The 17,055-nt window shown below is 47.3% G+C and overlaps 1 protein-coding gene across 3 annotated transcripts in view; it reads right to left on the bottom strand.

Moving 5' to 3' along the window:
* Nucleotides 1–203: 203 nt before the first annotated feature.
* Nucleotides 204–17,055, bottom strand: part of LOC119455063 (uncharacterized) — a 67,816-nt gene continuing 50,964 nt past the window's right edge. For 2 of the 3 annotated variants that reach the window (XM_049668892.1, XM_049668893.1), the window contains exons 2-3: nucleotides 4,508–4,573; nucleotides 204–643 (exon numbers count right to left, since the gene is read on the bottom strand). In XM_049668892.1, the coding sequence (XP_049524849.1) occupies nucleotides 363–643; nucleotides 4,508–4,565 (339 nt within the window). In that variant the 5' untranslated portion in view covers nucleotides 4,566–4,573 and the 3' untranslated portion in view covers nucleotides 204–362. Of the gene's footprint in view, nucleotides 644–4,507; nucleotides 4,574–5,979; nucleotides 6,083–17,055 lie in introns of all 3 variants that reach the window. The other variant, XM_037716567.2, reaches the window with a different exon arrangement.

The raw sequence follows: 17,055 nt of genomic DNA, 5'->3' as shown, positions 1-17,055 counted from the left end.
ATGGTAATTGCGTATAGTTGACGAGCAGACCATCGGAGTCGAGGCATCCCATCCTTCTCCGAGTGCAGACTCTGCTTTTGACTCGTGGCGCTAGCTCCAAAATTTTATTCCCTCTTTCTTGCTGCCAAAAAAAAAAAGATGGAAAAGCTCGTTTCTGCATTTAAGTGCCTAGCCACGAATAAACTTAACCAAGAGAACCGGCATACAGCGCTCAGCGTCGTGTTTATCGTTTCGAATGCGCGTAATTACGTGAAAAATCAACATTTCCCCAAGTAAGATAATTCTCTCTTTTCTTTATTTAATTTTGCGGCTGCCGCCTTCTATGTTAGCGTGCAACGCTATTTCAGTCCGACTCATCACGATTACAAGAATTCAGGCGGCAGCATTTCGGCCGAGGCGTCGTAGTTGTCGGCGATGAGCCCGACCAGCGCGAACCCGAGGAAGCCGAAGTAAATGTTGTAGTAGCCTGGAAACCCCGTAGCGCCCCAGCTCTGCAACTTCGCGAAGAAGTCATCTTTGTTGGGGGTCCCGCGCCAGCGGGCCTGCCACCACGCCGCCAGAGAGTTGCTCCTGATCCCGGTCTTACCGAAGCCCACAGCGTGCAGTAGGCCCACAGGAGCTGAGATGGCCACGCAAGCTCCGACTGGAAGCATTGCAAGGTCGCAAGTTAACGAGACAAGAAAAAGAAAGAAAGAAAATAGAAACAAAAGGAAAGAAGAATGTGCGCTTGAAAGCACACGAGGGACATGCGCTTTCACGGGAAGCGACCGTACGGCGGAGAGCAAACGCGACGTCCTTCGTTGCGCGAAAGGCCGCGGGGAGATGGGAGGGAAGGAGGGGGGTCGATGTTGTGCTGCGGCACCAAATGCGTATCTTGCGACCGGGCGCAAGGGGAACTGGCGACTCAATCTCCCACGCGAAAGGAGGAAAGCGGGAAGGCAGCGCGTGAGGGAGGGGGTGCGGCTTCTGCACTGAGAGTGACTGCGTTCTTCTACTTTGCGCGGATGTGGGCGGTCGCGCGCACCGTATCGTGAAACCGATCTGCAACACGGCTCCAACCTTTGTATGCGCTGTGCTTTCGCCGCTCAGTTTTCGTTGAAGCGATAGATCGCACGAACCTTCGCTCGCTGCTGCAGGCGCGCTTGCTCACGCCAGCGTTTTGACAGCGGTTGTGTGCGGTCATCGAGTGTGATCTATTCATGTTTGCTTGCGCGCGCTGACACCATGTCTGGTAATTCAGTTAGTAAGCGAATGTGTCCAAGTTTATACAACCAATAAATCTACTATCCTTACTCCGTATAGCTCTCTACTAATTTGCTATCGCAATTCATGCACCACCTTCGGGCGAAACTGCGACTTTATTTCTCATTCCTTATTTATTTCCTTCTTTCTTTCTTTCCTTCTTGTCCCTGGCTCATACCCGTATATACAATGCGGGTATGCGCCACACGTGATTTTATTGTCGTTAATTGTGACGTAACTGACGAGCATGTGATGTTATTGATGTCGTTAGTCATCGGTTTTGGCACCTGTGGTAACGCGCAACTGGCGGGAAACTGCCACGAACATTGAGCTAAACCGCTATGCACATGGAGCCGAAATGCTGATGATGATAGTTTTTTTCTACAAGCGGACACGATCCTGGGAGAAATAGCCCTTAACAGCTTTGCTGTAAAAAGAAACAATCGATAGGGGATGTGCGAAACTCTACAAGTGCGTCTCCCCGGACATCTTCAAGTCTAGAGCTTGAACACCTTCAAGCTTTGTTCGACCCCAAGCAAAATGGTGGATGTTGCCATAGAAGCAGAAACAAAGCATGAGCCTTGAGCCCATGCCGCTATCCTTGTCACTATATCATATTTACTACAGAGTATCTCACTATGTTACCCAGAGGGAAAAGTGGCGCCGTGCCGTTGTTGCATGCATGGAAATGCCGGGAGGTAAGGGGCCTCGGATCGGCATCGTTTTTGCAGGCCGGTCACCTTGAAGGCACGCCTGGCTAGGACCATTCCGTCTGTCACAATGGTTCATTCTCTATTAAACAAAGACGCAACAAGCTGTTTCTTTTTTGGCATTACACAAGAATAATATTGATTCAATCATTAGGACTTGTGATTGGCTGTATAGTTATCTGAAACGTAAAAAGTGAGAGCGGGCCGGTAGAGTTGGCAGACCCCATTTGCGCTCGATTTGCGACAGTTTGTAGTCTCGTTCTTTTTGTAAGCGCTTGCTTATGCACTAAAGGTGAGTAAAGCTTTAATGAAAGATGTTACACCGGTGACTGAAAAGATTCTACGAATATTTTACTTCAAGAATACCTCATTTGTGCAGCCATGATCATATTTCATGTTAAGCCGCGTTCGAGACACAAAGCCTGGGACACCCATATCACGTCATTCCCAAGTCGGCACAACGCACGTTAAAGGAAACGTGCATAGAGGGGCGCTCCATATTTCCCCTCGAGGCAATATTATGAGAAACTGTATCATGCTAACTATATGTCCTTGCTGTTTGCAAGCCTATACCCTCTGCCCAATGATGCTGCGAGTGCGAGGTCAGCCATCTTGTGTAGGGAGACTTAATAATGTGGAAAAGCCTACATCCTGTATTCGCCTCCCCCCAGTGTATCATAATGATACCCAAATGTCTTGTCGCGCCAACTAGCTACATTGTTCATCAATTCAAGCGCCGAGGGTTGCCGTATGGGTTCGTTGGTAGGTCGCCGTATATAGTTTGCTGTGGCGAAGACACAACTGGCAAGGACACAGACGGCCCATGAGACAACTCGAAGCGCTACACGCACATAACACAGGGACGGAATACAATGAACAGAAACACTACGTTAAGCTTCATTAGTAAACGTCATGCTTCATTACCAGCCAAATGACCAGTCGTATAACAACATGATAAGCCGGAAAAGGCTCAAAAATGAAATAGACGCTGTGACGCTGGCCTGAAGGTCCCTGAGCACTTTTCCGTGACGTCATGAATTTTACAACGCTCACTCGCGTCTATACTGCGTTGCATACCTAGCCTGCAATGCTGTGGAAGTTACGCAAGTAGTTCGGTAATCAAAATGCATCACTCCGCGCGTTTCGCGGTCAAGTTCTCTGGCATCAATACATGTTCATACACCCATACATGAAAAACACCGGAAAGCAAAATGAACGAAAACACTCTATAAAGAGCCGTATAACCTAGGTAATACATTTTTAAAATTAAACGATATTTTTTTTTCATTTATTACTGAGCCTAAATAAACATCAATTGCTGGAAGAAAATGCACTATTTACTGGAGCGAACGCAGAGACTGCGAGACATCTTGCTAGCTTTGACAGCGTTGCACGCTATGTATAAAACGTAGTATACTTGATCGCTTTGCGGTAAAGAAAGACAACCTTGCATTCAAAAGGAGCTAAGGGCTAAATTTCGCAAGTTTTGATAGCGTTTCAGCCGTCAGCGTGACCTGAATATGAGAAAATACTTCGAAATTTGTAACGTCACAATGGCGTACCTTCAGTGAGGCGGTACTCAATTCAAAGAAAGAAAAAAAAATGTGTCATATATTTTCTCCAGTAATAATCATCTTCTTCCGACTAAATGAATGAAAACATGATGCAATCATCCTTTCATTCATTTCATTCAAAACATGGTGGTATGCGGCACTGATAACTGACGGGAGGGTTGAGCGTTATGTGTTGGGATTAAATTGAATGCATTTCTAATGTGTTTTTGCCTCACTGCATGTATCTTACGCAGTGAATGATAATGAGGATGCACGAACATGGACGTCTGTCTCTTTGTTGAACAGAGTTTGTTGAACAGAGGTAATCTTTGGCCCATAGTTTTTCTCACTTGAATGTATGCTTCGCTTTCTCGATTCAAGTATACTCTTTTGATCACCACTTCTGTCCATGAAAATGAAGAAATGTTATTTTTTTAACATTTACGTTAGCTTCGAAACAATACATAATTCCTTCAGTAACCTCCACAGTGGCTCAGGAGCCCTACAGCGTTCTGCGGCTGAACACAGGTTCGATTACCGGGGAGACAGGCCGCTTTGCAGTGGATTATAGCAGAATAACACTCGCGTGCTAAGACATACAAGCACATTAAGAATGCCCCGCTGAGAAGAATTAAAATTTATCTCTAGGTCTGCAGTGCTGGACGTGAAACCGGAAGACAGCACGGGCACGTAGAAAAAAAAAAGAAAAAAAAAAGCAGGCAGCCAAACAGACAAAAATACAAACAACAAAAAGAAAGAAAAAAAAGAAAGAAAGAAACAAAGCGAGTGTACTTAAAATTTAAAATCCTCATCAAGGTGATCATGTGTAGATATTTAGCATTGTGTATATTCGGTCACCGCAATAAGTCATCAATTTAGAGTGAATGCTGCATCCTGTCTTCTTAAGCTGTTGTCCCGCCTGCGTCCTGTTTCTTCACCTTGTATGCGTTTAAAAATTAAGGGAGTTTAGAAGCCTTGCGCCTTCTGTTTCCAGTCACTTACGGAGGCAGTACATGTACACGGAATAGGCCATGGAGAAGAAGTCAATGGAGAAGTCCATGGGGTCTCCTGAAAATAAGAAGGTGTTCATCTTTCACGACATATCTCTTTTCCAAGCGCCACTCCCAGCACACCGGGCAAGACATCTACGATCTCGTAATATTATACCCTCTGAGCAGTAAAAAAAAAAAAAAAAAAAAAAAAAAAAAAAAAAAAAAAAAAAAAAAGCCGGCAGATCCCACGCCCTGTGGGAATTGATGTTATGCGAATCAGTGTGCGGGGAGCCTACCAAGTTAACGAAACGACCATGAGAGCACAAATACCTAGGTGGCTGTTTCATGACCTACATGACACGCATGTCATGACCTATCATTTATGATCGTCGTATACACTCTTGTCATGCTATGCCAATTTTGGTACATACCAAGTTAACGACACGACCATGACAGCACCAAGACGTAGGCGGCTATATATATATATATATATATATATATATATATATATATATATATATATAGATAGATAGATAAAAAATAGATACTGTCAAAGTGTCAAATGTTCGCCAAGAAATGCTTCATCTAAAATCGACATAACCTTGGGCAGTCAACCAAAAGTGCGAGAGCGGTTGCCTTTTATTTATTTTTGTTTATTAAGCCATTCCTTTCCTTTTTTACTACGTCAACAATGAAGTTTCAGAGTTCATGTCCACTCTCCAAAGAAAGTTGACTGGTCATAACTACAAGCAGGAAGGTTCGTGGGAATTGCATGCATGTTACGCGAACTGTTCTTTCGCTTATAGTAGTGCTTCCATAACAGATGCACTGACGCGAGAAAGACGACGACATCAAGGCATATCAACACGTACACCCCAAGCACCAATTTTCAACTAAGTTCATTCCGGAAACGAAACATATTTATGTTTGAAATCTATCAAACAGAGTGAAGTTCGCACACATTTTTCTTCCTTGCCGACAACTATTTACATGTGGCCTGCTTGAGGCTTTTACATGAGGCTTTTGCGGCGAAGGCATGTATAGAACACACTCGGCCTTAGATTCTATCCGTTCAAAACACCTCGTGGCTTCGCGTGACGGGGGTAGTTGTAAACCAGCAAACATGTTAAGTTAACTGGATGACTTTTGCTGCTTGTGATATGTACACTCTTTGTCAAAAGTGTACGGGCTGTGTTGCCTGAGACCGCCATGCTGAGTGCAGGCTGTTTAAGAGAGCTCCTCTGATATGCCCAAAGTTCCAACGCTTTGAGGAATGCAAACTAGAACTCCCCTACCATAGGTCTGGAGCGTAACGGGAGCCGCAACACACAGCAGAACGACATAAATTGCGAAGACCAAGAGTAGCCTGTATACGTTTGACAAAGGCTCTACGTTTATAAAGTTGCTCATAATCTCCCTCATTTTGTGTACTGAATTTATACCGAGCTTCTAGACTATATAGCCAGTGTTTACCACGCTTACCTTTCAAGAGCGACGGGACCTTGAAGTGCTTAGCGCAGGGCGCTAACTCACTCTCCCGGTCTCACCTCGCTTGACCGCGCCCCTGGAGTCAGGTGACCCTTTCCTGCACAGACCGACGGGAACACGGCTGCAAATAAAGTTGCTATATGAGCCGCGCGAACACCATCAAGGTGTAACGCCCGAGTGGCACTGTTTCAGGGCCGTGTAGTCGTCCTGAAGGCCACCCTTTTAAGGTGTCTCATAGACTTCTTGCGGAGTACTCTGCCGTTTAATGGAACACATTGACAGGAAGGAGTGAAAAGCACATCGAAGATAACAAAGAGCGCTTGAGCAGTGCACGCAACGACCCACAAACTGACCAACGACTTGCAATTTCTTGAGAACAGCCGCCGCTCTCACGAAGACCGCAAGGTGAGAAAGTGAAAGGCCATTTCGCTACGCACAGCTACAGCGATGCGCAAGAATCTACATGATTACGCAACAAAATGAAAGAAAAAGAAACAAGAAAATATACCGTTCGTTTACCAATGACAGCAATCATTGCCGTCCCACTACATGTGTCGTTACAATGAGCGACAAGAATGAGGGAGCCTGAGCTGATCGTTCCTTTGTTAGCCACAACCATACGAAGTAACAGGCAACGAGGTCAAATAAAGCAGGGAAAATAATTGTTACGTTTAATTAAAATGTATATATAATAATGAAAAGGGAAATTAAAATGGACGGAAAGCAACTTGCTGTAGGTGGAAGCCGTACCAACATCTTTCCGCAAAACTCGTGCCGTGCGTTATCAGTAAAACTACTGGGGCGACCACTCTCAGGAGAGTGCGTACTGCCCTGTAGCTGAAAGCAGAGTGAGTGGCCCCGAACGATAATCAATTTGGAGCTAACTTCGAGAAAACAAGATGCCTGAGAACGAAGGGGAGAGAGATGGCATCACAAAAAACGGAAAGCGAGGAGCAGGCAGGCTGGCTGACAGGTGAAGCATCGAGAAGTTAAAGCAGCTAAGAATTCCGGGGCAGACCCGCAGACTCACCGAGTTCTTCGTTCTTGTGTCAAAACACGGGCTCATACCCACTACGGAGGTTAGTGAAGAAGCAGGACGTTTCACATGTCTTTTATTGCGGTAGCAATTATATGGACACTCCAAGCGGATTTCTGCCGTCGCCGTGAGGTTCCGTATTAAGTCCAAGGGCACCGTATGTGCGAGTGCGCGCGGAGGATGCATGCTTTCACGGAGAGCGAACGCACGGCGCGCGAAAGGCCGTGGGGGTATGGAAGGGAGGAAGGGGGGGGGGGCGACGTTGTGCTGCGGCACCAAATGCGTATCTTGCAACCGGGCGCAAGGGGAACTGGCGACTCAATCTCCCACGCGAAAGGAGGAAAGCGGGAACGCAGCGCGGGAGGGAGGGGGGCGGCTTCTACTCTGCTACGGTGGCTAGAATTGCCTACTTGTACTTTGCGCCGGTACGGGCGGTCGCGCGTACCGTATCTTGAAAGCGATCTGCAACACGGCTCCAACCGTTGTATGCGCTGTGCTTTCGCCGCTCAGTTTCCGTTGCCACAGGCACTTCAGTGAACAACGATAAGGCATGGCATGCGTAGGCATTTTCTTGCTTTCACTTGGCTAGTCATTCTCTCCGATACTGCCATATTTCACTCCCCCTTTTGAAGCCGAGCGTTTGGCAATGATTTTAGCGCTGCAGAAGTTCCCTTTGAACGCAACCAGTGTGGTTGTTATAACAGATTCCCTTTCTGTCTGTACTTGGCTTACAGCTTCTTCCAATTTGCCAGCTCTAAATACGTTTCTAACGTTAGTCCCTCTAAAGTTGAATTATCTGAAACTATTATGGAGAGCAGGTCACTGTGGATTACATTTAAATTAAATGGCAGATTCCTTAGCGGGAGCATCCCTGAGTGGGCTGATAATATCGGTTCTTCCAGTAGTGGCGCAAATAACAGCGATTAGATGACGAAAATATTCAATTCGTAGAGATGTCATTGAATCAATAACACGGACAGAATTTCTGTGGAAAATTCAGTGTTGTCCATCAAGTAATGATCACCAAGTTACGCTGCCATGTCCCCCCATTAAACCGATATTTACAAAAAACTGGTCTGACGATATCGCCCCTGTTTCAATACTGCCAAGAAACAGAATCGCTGGTGTAAATTAGTAAGAAAAAGACTTCTAGAAATTCCGCTTGTTAAAATAAGGTTAATTTTAACATCAGAAATAATACTAACTTTCGGTGCGCCAGTTCGGGGCTTTAGCCACAGAGTCATATTTGATGCCGTTTGTGGTTTCATAAAATCAACTAAACGAATAAGTTGTTGAATGTTTTCTTTTTTTTCTATTTTTAAAATCGAATATGTAATACTTCAAAACATTAAGTAAATGTTCCCGCACACAATTATTGGCCAATCCCCGACTGTGGGTACGAGCTATAGTATGAGGCACTCATCATCATCATCTGCTTCAAGATGTCGACCACTACAGCTGATGAGGTAACGTATAATATTTTCCCGCAGGATTACGAATTTCGTGTTCGCTGTGGAAGAGTTGCACGAGTGCACAAGCGGCACACATTGATTTGGAAATGGCTGAAGCCTATTAGAGCTAGCTTGCGGCATCTAAATCCGAGAGCGTCATAGTCTTGCCATGCGCCTTATTTTCGTTTACTAGCGGCCTGCGAAGGCACTTTCACAATTCGGAACGTGGGTCACTCATAAATAGAAGCTAATTATCATGACTACGTCTTATCCGAGGCAAAATGGGAAAGAATATGGTTGTTAAGTACAGTGAAATGCTGCGGACAGGTGATAAACTGGGTGTGCCCTCACTTGAATACAATTGTTATGGCTTATGCCATTACAGAATCAGAGTTGCTTCATATTAGGGCGTTAAAGCTTCCCAAGCATCATATAGATGTTTGTTTTCACTACTGTGACGACTAGAGCAGGTTGTAGTGACTGACTTCAGTGTGCACGACAAAGAGCCGTGTCCGTGGTACCTAGCAACATCGCTAAGTGATCGCTTGCTCCTGTCTCTGCAAACTTTGGAAGACCACAACATAACTTAGCAAGTGCCCGATTCATTAATGACCTCGATAGTAATTTGTCTCCAAACTGCTATAAATATTATGGCGATGAAGTGGCACAGATTCGGTGAAAGCCTGACGCCAATCGTTATGGCGGCACTCGCATCGAGGCAACCTGCACTATAACTAGGGTTCAGCGTACTTGGTTTACATCGAAATATAAAAAAAAACGAAACAATAAATATCTCGCGCAATTATGTTGCCGACATCTGTTTTAACCGAAAAAGATCCGTTTCGTCTATCGCCACATGCACGAGTAACTGAGTTACTCAAATGTGGCCGACCGTTCTCGCGGACGCGTCGAGACGCCAGCGGGCGGGTGTCCGTCTCCATCGTGGAACCACCTCCTCGCCAACAGTGTCTGGAAACACCAGTAATGTAGGCAGGCTTTTTAGGGGGACGTGTTGGAAGGCGCGTCGTTCTAGTTGTGATTTATTTAGCTGGCAACGCGAACCAAATAAACTCTGGCAATCTTGAAAAAGCTAGAATTGGAGGCTGAGCTTGTGTGCAACGTCTACTACTTGCTCGCGATACAATTAGGAGCGATTTTGTAGGGGTGGGTTGAGGAGGATTGAGACAACCGAAATTCTGTTGCTCACATTTGTAGACCGCGTTGACGAAGAAAAAAATGTCGCAGTTTCGCCCGAAAGGCGAAGCATCAATTGCGATAGCAAATTAGTAGAGAGATATTCGGAGTAGGGATCGTAATTTTATCGGCTGCATAAACTTGGACACATTCGCTTACTAACTGAATTAACAAGCGTGGTGTCAGCGCGCACAAGCAACCATGAATAGATCTCACTGAATGACCGCGGACAACGACTGTCAAAACGCTGGCAGCAAGCGCAGCCGCCGCAGCGGGCAAAGGTTCGTGCGGTCTATCGCTTCAACGGAAACTGAGCGGCGAATGCACAGAGCATACAAAGGCCAGAGCCGTGTAGAGATAAGAGACGGTGCGGGCAACCGCCACAGCCGGGCAAAGTACAAGCTAGTTGTTGGCAGAGTAGAAGCTGCCCTCCCCCCACCTCCCTCCCGCGCTGCCTTCCCGCTTTCTTGCTTTCCACGTAGGAGATTTAGTGGCCAGTTCCCCTTGCACCCGGTTGCAAGATTCGCATTTGGCGCCGCAGCACAGCGTCGCCCCACCTCCCTACCTCCCATACCCCCACGGTCTTTCGCGCGACGGTCGCGTTTGCTTTCCGCCGTGCGTTCGTTCTCCGTGATAGCGCGCGTCTTCCGCGCGCTTTCACTCGCGCATACGGCGCGCGGCAACGATTTTATCACCCTTGTACTTTATACGAAACCTCACGGTGACGGCGACGCCAACGGCAGAAATCCGGTTGAAGTGTCCATATAATTGCTATCGCAATAAATATTACGACAAACCCCATCTCAAGATGACTGTTGACGGTAATGCGATTAGCATATATACAAGAAAAATAACGATGCACTGTATTACTGAAATCACGGTAATTAAAAATCTGTATTGGCCGTTTTGTGACTTCCGTTTCTTCGGCTACATACAGCATGCACTGCCATAGGTATTGGACCACACTGAATCGGCACTCGCTTGCAAAGGTCACCCATAAGCATTACGTCATGACGACCCCGCAGTAACGGCGAAAGAATGTCGAAGAAGGGATGACTCCGATGGAACGACAAATGCTCTATGATGACAACGGCAAGACGATAATGAGACGACGATTCTGAAATAATGACGATTGTATATGTGGGTGTTTTGTAATAATGACAAAACACCCACAACGCATACCTTTTATGTTAAATCTCCTCAGACTGAAATATTAAAAGTACGAAACAAAAACGGGAACCTGAAAATTATGGAATTTTTTTTTGCGTGGCTGTGCAATATCTCCGGGATCGCCCCACGCAATAGGCCGCGTTTCTACCAGAAAGCTCGCCGTCGTACATAGCGTTCGCCGCCAGTGTTTCCCGATAACCATTACGGTTGCTTAAGCTGCAGTTGTCGGGAAACGTGAGGAGCAGTGGGGGTTCTTTTAGTGCTATCGCGTTCCACTCTTAAAAGCGAAGCTTAAGCGTCCTCCTATTTTAGATGCGAAGTATCTTATGCTCGGGGATATGTCGCTCCCTCCCTCTCTCCCTCCGCCGTGCGGCGTCCACTTCCGGCTCCGCTTCCGGTTCCACTTCCGGTTCCACTTCCGGTTCCGCTTCCGGATCCGGAAGCCAGCTTCCGGCTTCTGGAGAACGCTTCCGGCTTTTTGCCCGAATGATCCCCAGGTGCTTCGCCCACTCATCATCATTCACTTCGTCCTCTCATTCTCCTCCCGCAACGCCGCGATGAGTGCCACGGACAGCGCCAGCGTCAACGCCAGTGTCAGCGCTGTGGACAGCGCCGCGGAGAAGAGGACTCGAGCCGCTGCCACGAAACGGCAGCGGCTACAGGCCGATCTGAAAACTAATGGGAACTTGAGTCGACCCCATAGCTGCTTCGCTTACTACTCAGGGTTCCCCTACGGGAAGATGGTGTAATTTTTGTTCAAACAAAGGTCATCATAAGCCATTTTGTTTTAAAGATTGCATCTGTCAGGCAGTCCAAATATATGGAAATACACTATTTGGGCTAAATCTTCTTAACTTGTAAGGCTGCTGACCCTAGAATTGCCTGTCTTTCGCAATGAATACTTCGCCATCGGATACCCAGGCGAACTTCCACTTTTGCTCTTGCTTCATTTGGATGGCCTTGGCGAGCAGTGCTTTATATTCAGGGCATAGATGTTCACGTACAGCTGTTGAGCTTTTTCCGAGCCAAGCATTGCAGTTGTTAGCCTTCTTTTTTTTTTCTTGCGGCTTGTAGGATCATGTCGCGCTTTCAGCGTGAATTAAACCTGACAATGACATTGGCTGGTCCATCACGCTTTGTGCGCACACGATGAACGACATCAATGTCTCCATCAACAAGATCAAAGTTAAAGAATGTTGGAATATTTCGCATTGTTTCTTCAAGAACCTCATTTTCAGTGCAGGGGATGCCTTTCAATTCAAGATTGTTTCTGCGACTGTGTTGTTTAAATTCAGTCAGTTGCCGTCGTGTTTCTTTATGTTCTTTGTGCAGCCGCTTATTTTATGTTTGACAAATCAGGCTTTGTCTCTGCACCCGAGAAAGTTCTTTCCGAACGTTTACAATTTCTTGCTTGAACTCTTCAAAGTTACTATTAAGCCCATTGAAGCTGCAACTTTTTTGACTATGCTTTTATGCTGTTGTCGGATCAGTCGATATTTTTCATTTCTGTTTTTACAGCTTTTTGTCATTTCTGACAAAATTTCCCCAAAACTTGCGGTCATTTCAAACGTATTCTTAACAACCGCCTTTATAGATCCACGTGGTTTGTCTCCAATAGACTTAGTGAATTTTACGAGAGCGTCACTCTTACCACTTTCCATGATGCAAAGCAAAATATCAACGGTATATCAGCGAAAAGCGCGCATCAAACAAGGGTGTAATACGACAACAGAGAGCAGTTCAGCAGCCACAATATACTAAGTAGAAAGAGTTAAAAAATTGGCCGTTGGCCCTACTGCATCGGTTAAAAAAGCGGTGGTTTTAGCCCAGCATTCTGTTGACGCGGCTGCCGAACCACTCTGATTAATCGCCGGGTATCCGTGCTGCTTATATGGGTGCGCAGAAGGCCCTGGCACACTGAATGCGGCCTGATAGTGAACCACAGTTGACTGTACCACGCCTGCACGCTGGCCTATTTGTCTCTCTCTGTCACTAGTTGTAGCCAAACCATGCTAAGAAAGCCTGCAGCGGCGAAAAAAAAAAACGGTGGCTTTAGCACGTCGTGCTTTGGACATGGCTGCTGAACCAATCTGAAGTGCTGTTCCGGAGTATCTAAGCTAGGCCGTCTTGCCTGACACCCTGTATTACGCAAGCCGCCTAGCACGTTCTTCGGGAGTCTCCTGGGCATGCTTAGCCCGCGCCTTTTGCTGCTCTCGTTCAGTTCGCGGTCAGCGCTTGTCGATGACTTCGGGGTCGCTCGACTTGCGCTCGGCGTGCCACTGTTTGCATTGCTGTTTGCATCGCTGCTCGGCGCTCAGCCTATCGACCGCCAGATGAACCCGGTACACCCATAGCGCACACAGAGCCCGTAGCAACTCCCCGAGGAGGCGAACTCAGCGCTTCCGCCTAGCCTCCTCCTGCGCGACCCTCCGCCGCCTTCCTCCTCCCCCCTCCGCCGCACGCTCCTCCGTACCTTCCGCGGCACACGCTCCTACTCTCGACCTCCAAGTGGCCTCCTCCTTCGTCGCCCGCTTCCCTCTCCCCGCTCGGCGGCCTCCGACCTAATCTCGCCAATTTCATAGAGGGGCCATGTACACTTGCGCGTAAAAGTTTTGTTATTCGACTCCTGCTTCTGGGCGAAGCACAAGAGTCGGTCTACGATATTAGTCTCTGAAGCTTTGCCTTGTATTTGTTGGTAAAATACATGTCGGTCTGCATCTAATTTTGTACCTTGCACTGGACGTTTTACAGCGGAGCTGTTAAACTCGAGCTTGGTCCGTGCGCAGCGATGCTCGCAGCACAGCCAAGTCGGGAGAGGGGCAAGTGTATAGCGAGAGCGAAAGCTCTCGAGAGGGAAGAGAGTGTGGCGAGGGGGAAAGGAGGGAGGTGAGTGGAGAGGAGGACCAGTATCACAGGTGGCCGGGCGGAGTTGAGTGGGAGCGGAGCAATACACAGCCGCGCCGAGCGCACGCATTATGACGTTAGTAATGACGTCAGCGCTCCCTAGTAACAGGCGTGTTCTCCATTGGCGGGCCTCTTTCTCGCCCTGGAGTTTCTGGACGTAGCGCAATGACAAAGCCGATGGCTAGAACTCCCGAACAAGAAGCCGCTTGATTGGAACGCCGTGGAGGAGCGGCTCGTGAGCGTGCTAGGAAACGGAGAGCCGATCCCGAGCAACGGGCAAGAGAAGGTAAAACGAATCGTCGCCGGAGAGTGGATGCAGGTGTTCGAGCAAGAGAAGCGGAGAACAAGCGTCGGCGAAGTAGAGGACGATAATAGAGAACTATGAAATTGCAACTGGTGGAACGGTGGTACTCGGTGAAGGCAATCAATAAAAAAAAAACAGTTTGAAGTCCTGACATTGCTTTAATGGTATCTCTTTGCGTTAGCACGTATATGCGGCTTACAGGGCACAAATAATTAGGCATGAACTTAGCCAAGCAATAGCCAAGCATTAGCCAAGCAATAGTGATAGCCAAGCAATAGCTAAGAGATACCTTAAAAATACTAATAGCCAGGCAAAACGATAGCCAAGCAATGCTTAACTCCATTAAACCTTGCTAAGCTTTGATCCTGCTTTGATAAACCACGCTCTTCTTCGCCTAGCTTTGCACAACTTTGCTGAGGCTTCCGTCAGCTACGTTGGCCATTGGTGTTAAGCCACGTCGAATATTTTTTATTAGGAGAAAAATAATCAGATCAGTCGTCGCCGTTTGATGGCGACGGCTACCACTTTTTTGTTTGAGTAATAATATAGGATAAAAATACAGTAATAAATGTCAAAAAAAAAGAACGCTAACACACTACGAGTGAAAGTCTCGAGAAATTCTGACTTGCAGCGAAGGTCGTGGTTGTATTGTGCACACATGTTTTAAATGCGCAAATGAGACGCACTTACTCACGACGCAGTAAAGTCAGTAGTAGTAGTAGTCACGACGCAGTAGAGTCAGTTGAAGACGCCGGCACAGGTGCCGGCGTCTTCAAGGAATAGTTCAAGTGCTGTCGTAGCTATGCGGTGTACTTTTGAAGGCCATGGGCCTAACACCTTGGCAAGTCAGAAATATCGATATGAGTCAATTGAGCGCAGTTCTTGTTCGAGGCGCTCTCTATGTGTGGTGTGCTTGGTACAGTCATCCTCGTCGTCATTACCGTAACAACATGTTGCAGAGGTCACACGCTTAATTTGAAATAAGAAGTGCTTGGTGTAAAGAGTTCCGATGCGGAGACGATGTAAGAGGGTGTCGATGCATCCAGGAAGCTGAGGTTCTAGCTGGTACTCAAGATGTGGGTTAACTGAATATAAAATTGGACCTTATTTCATGCACAACCTCATACGCAATCTTCCCAAGGGCTGTAAAGACTAGCCTCGCCAGCATTTCCACGCTAAGTTGCGATCAACAACCCCTTTCGTGCTTATCATGAAACGATAGCGAAAGTTCTACGCCAGTTGTGTCTAGACAAAGTAATGGCCTTCTATATTTGCTCTATTTAGCGCCAACTGCATCGCAGGGACTCATAATCCCATAAACTCAAGTCTACCCACATGTATTCTTTCGTTTGTTTTACAGACAGCTTAAATTTCTTGCTTTATCGCGATGGTGTTAAGGGCCCCGTGTCGCAGAGAATCCGGCGTCGGTGTCGGCGTGGATTTCAGCTTCCGTGGCGAAAAAAAAAAAAAATCATCCGTAACCCCACCGACCACGCAGGCCCTCAGCGTGGCGCAAGGTGTTAGTGCAGGAGAAAATCATTCCGAACCACCCCGACCACGCAGCCCCTTCGTCGTGGTGCAACATGTTAGTGAACAAAAATTGAATTTATCACAGGGAAATCCATCAGAAGAATGGTAAAGTACCACTTAAGCACAACTATACAAGCATGGTGGCATCGGACTGTTATTTCAATGCACGAGAAAACATAATTCTGAATTCTGTTACGAGGAAACTCAAACACAAACCTCCTTTTGCCAGCATTTCTAACATAAAAATAGCGGCTCACTCGGGTAGCCTACTTGAGAAAATCTAATCCAGATGGCGCTGGCATTCTCGGCAGCTCATATTGGGACTTGGCCTACCAAATAAGATTTGGACACGTGCGCGCGTCGGGGCAATAGCAAATAATTATTAAAATAATGAAAAAAAAGTCCTAGGGCCTTAACATTTTAATATACGACTTATATATATATATATATATATATATATATATATATATATATATATTGTTACGTAAAACGGCACAAGGCGGGACTATTTACACTGTATTTACAGTATAAGAGAGACACAGTAGCCAAGATGGTGGACAGCCACCAGCACCAGAGAGAACCGTCTTCTTCGTCGTCTGCCCCAGGATGAATGTCTGACTTTGACTTCAAGAAGGCTATGGTGAGTGGGGGCGTCAGTAGAGGATTTGCAGTGGACAATGGCATTGCAGCTTCACCTCCATAAGCTGCACTATCTAGTTTTCCTGCGGCGATCGTCCAGAGAAGGACGGCGAGGAAAAGCGGCGAGGCTGCGGAGAGCGGGATTGGCGGCGTTGCGGCGACGGGGAGCGGGAGAAGCGGCGAACAGGAGCGGTGGCGTCAGATGGAAGAGGCTCGTGGGAGGACGACGAGTAGTAAGTAGGGGAACCAGCGGCTGGACGTCTGAAAGGAGTAGGGTACATGGAGGTCTGACGAGATACGTAGGTCCAACGGCGACGGCAATAACGAGCAATGTGCCCGGCCTGATGGCAGGAGAAGCAGATGGGCTGATCGTCGGGCGTTCTCCATTCCGCAGGATTGCGGAAGGAGCCGGGAGACGTGTAGGAGCGTCGAGTGGGTCCAGAGGAATAAGGCCGAGCGTCAGGACGGGTCAGTGGGCACGCTGATGGAAGGCCAAGATTAGCAAACTCCTGCCTGACGACAGCTTGGATGAGGGACACCGATGGCTGCGATGGGTCACTGGCGTGGGTTGTAAACACAGGGGGTTGAATAAGTGCAGGACAGGCGGCTTCAATCTCGCGACGAACAATGCGAGTAACGTGGTCACAGGTGGGCGGCTGGCGAACGGCATCACACGATGAAGTTGCAGCCGTATTGGGCAGCCGGGTGAATTTCTGGGTAATACGGCGGCTCTTCGCGTGTTCAAACCGCCGGCACTCTTTGATGATTGTGTCGACGGTATCAACGTTGGTATAGACGAGCAGGTTAAAAGCATCGTCGGCGATACCTTTGAGCACATGAGA

The sequence above is a fragment of the Dermacentor silvarum genome, chromosome 6 (genome assembly GCF_013339745.2).
Source record: "Dermacentor silvarum isolate Dsil-2018 chromosome 6, BIME_Dsil_1.4, whole genome shotgun sequence".
Taxonomy (NCBI): domain Eukaryota; kingdom Metazoa; phylum Arthropoda; class Arachnida; order Ixodida; family Ixodidae; genus Dermacentor; species Dermacentor silvarum.
Note: the sequence above shows the minus strand (reverse complement) of the source record. Positions and strands in the feature narration are given on the sequence as shown.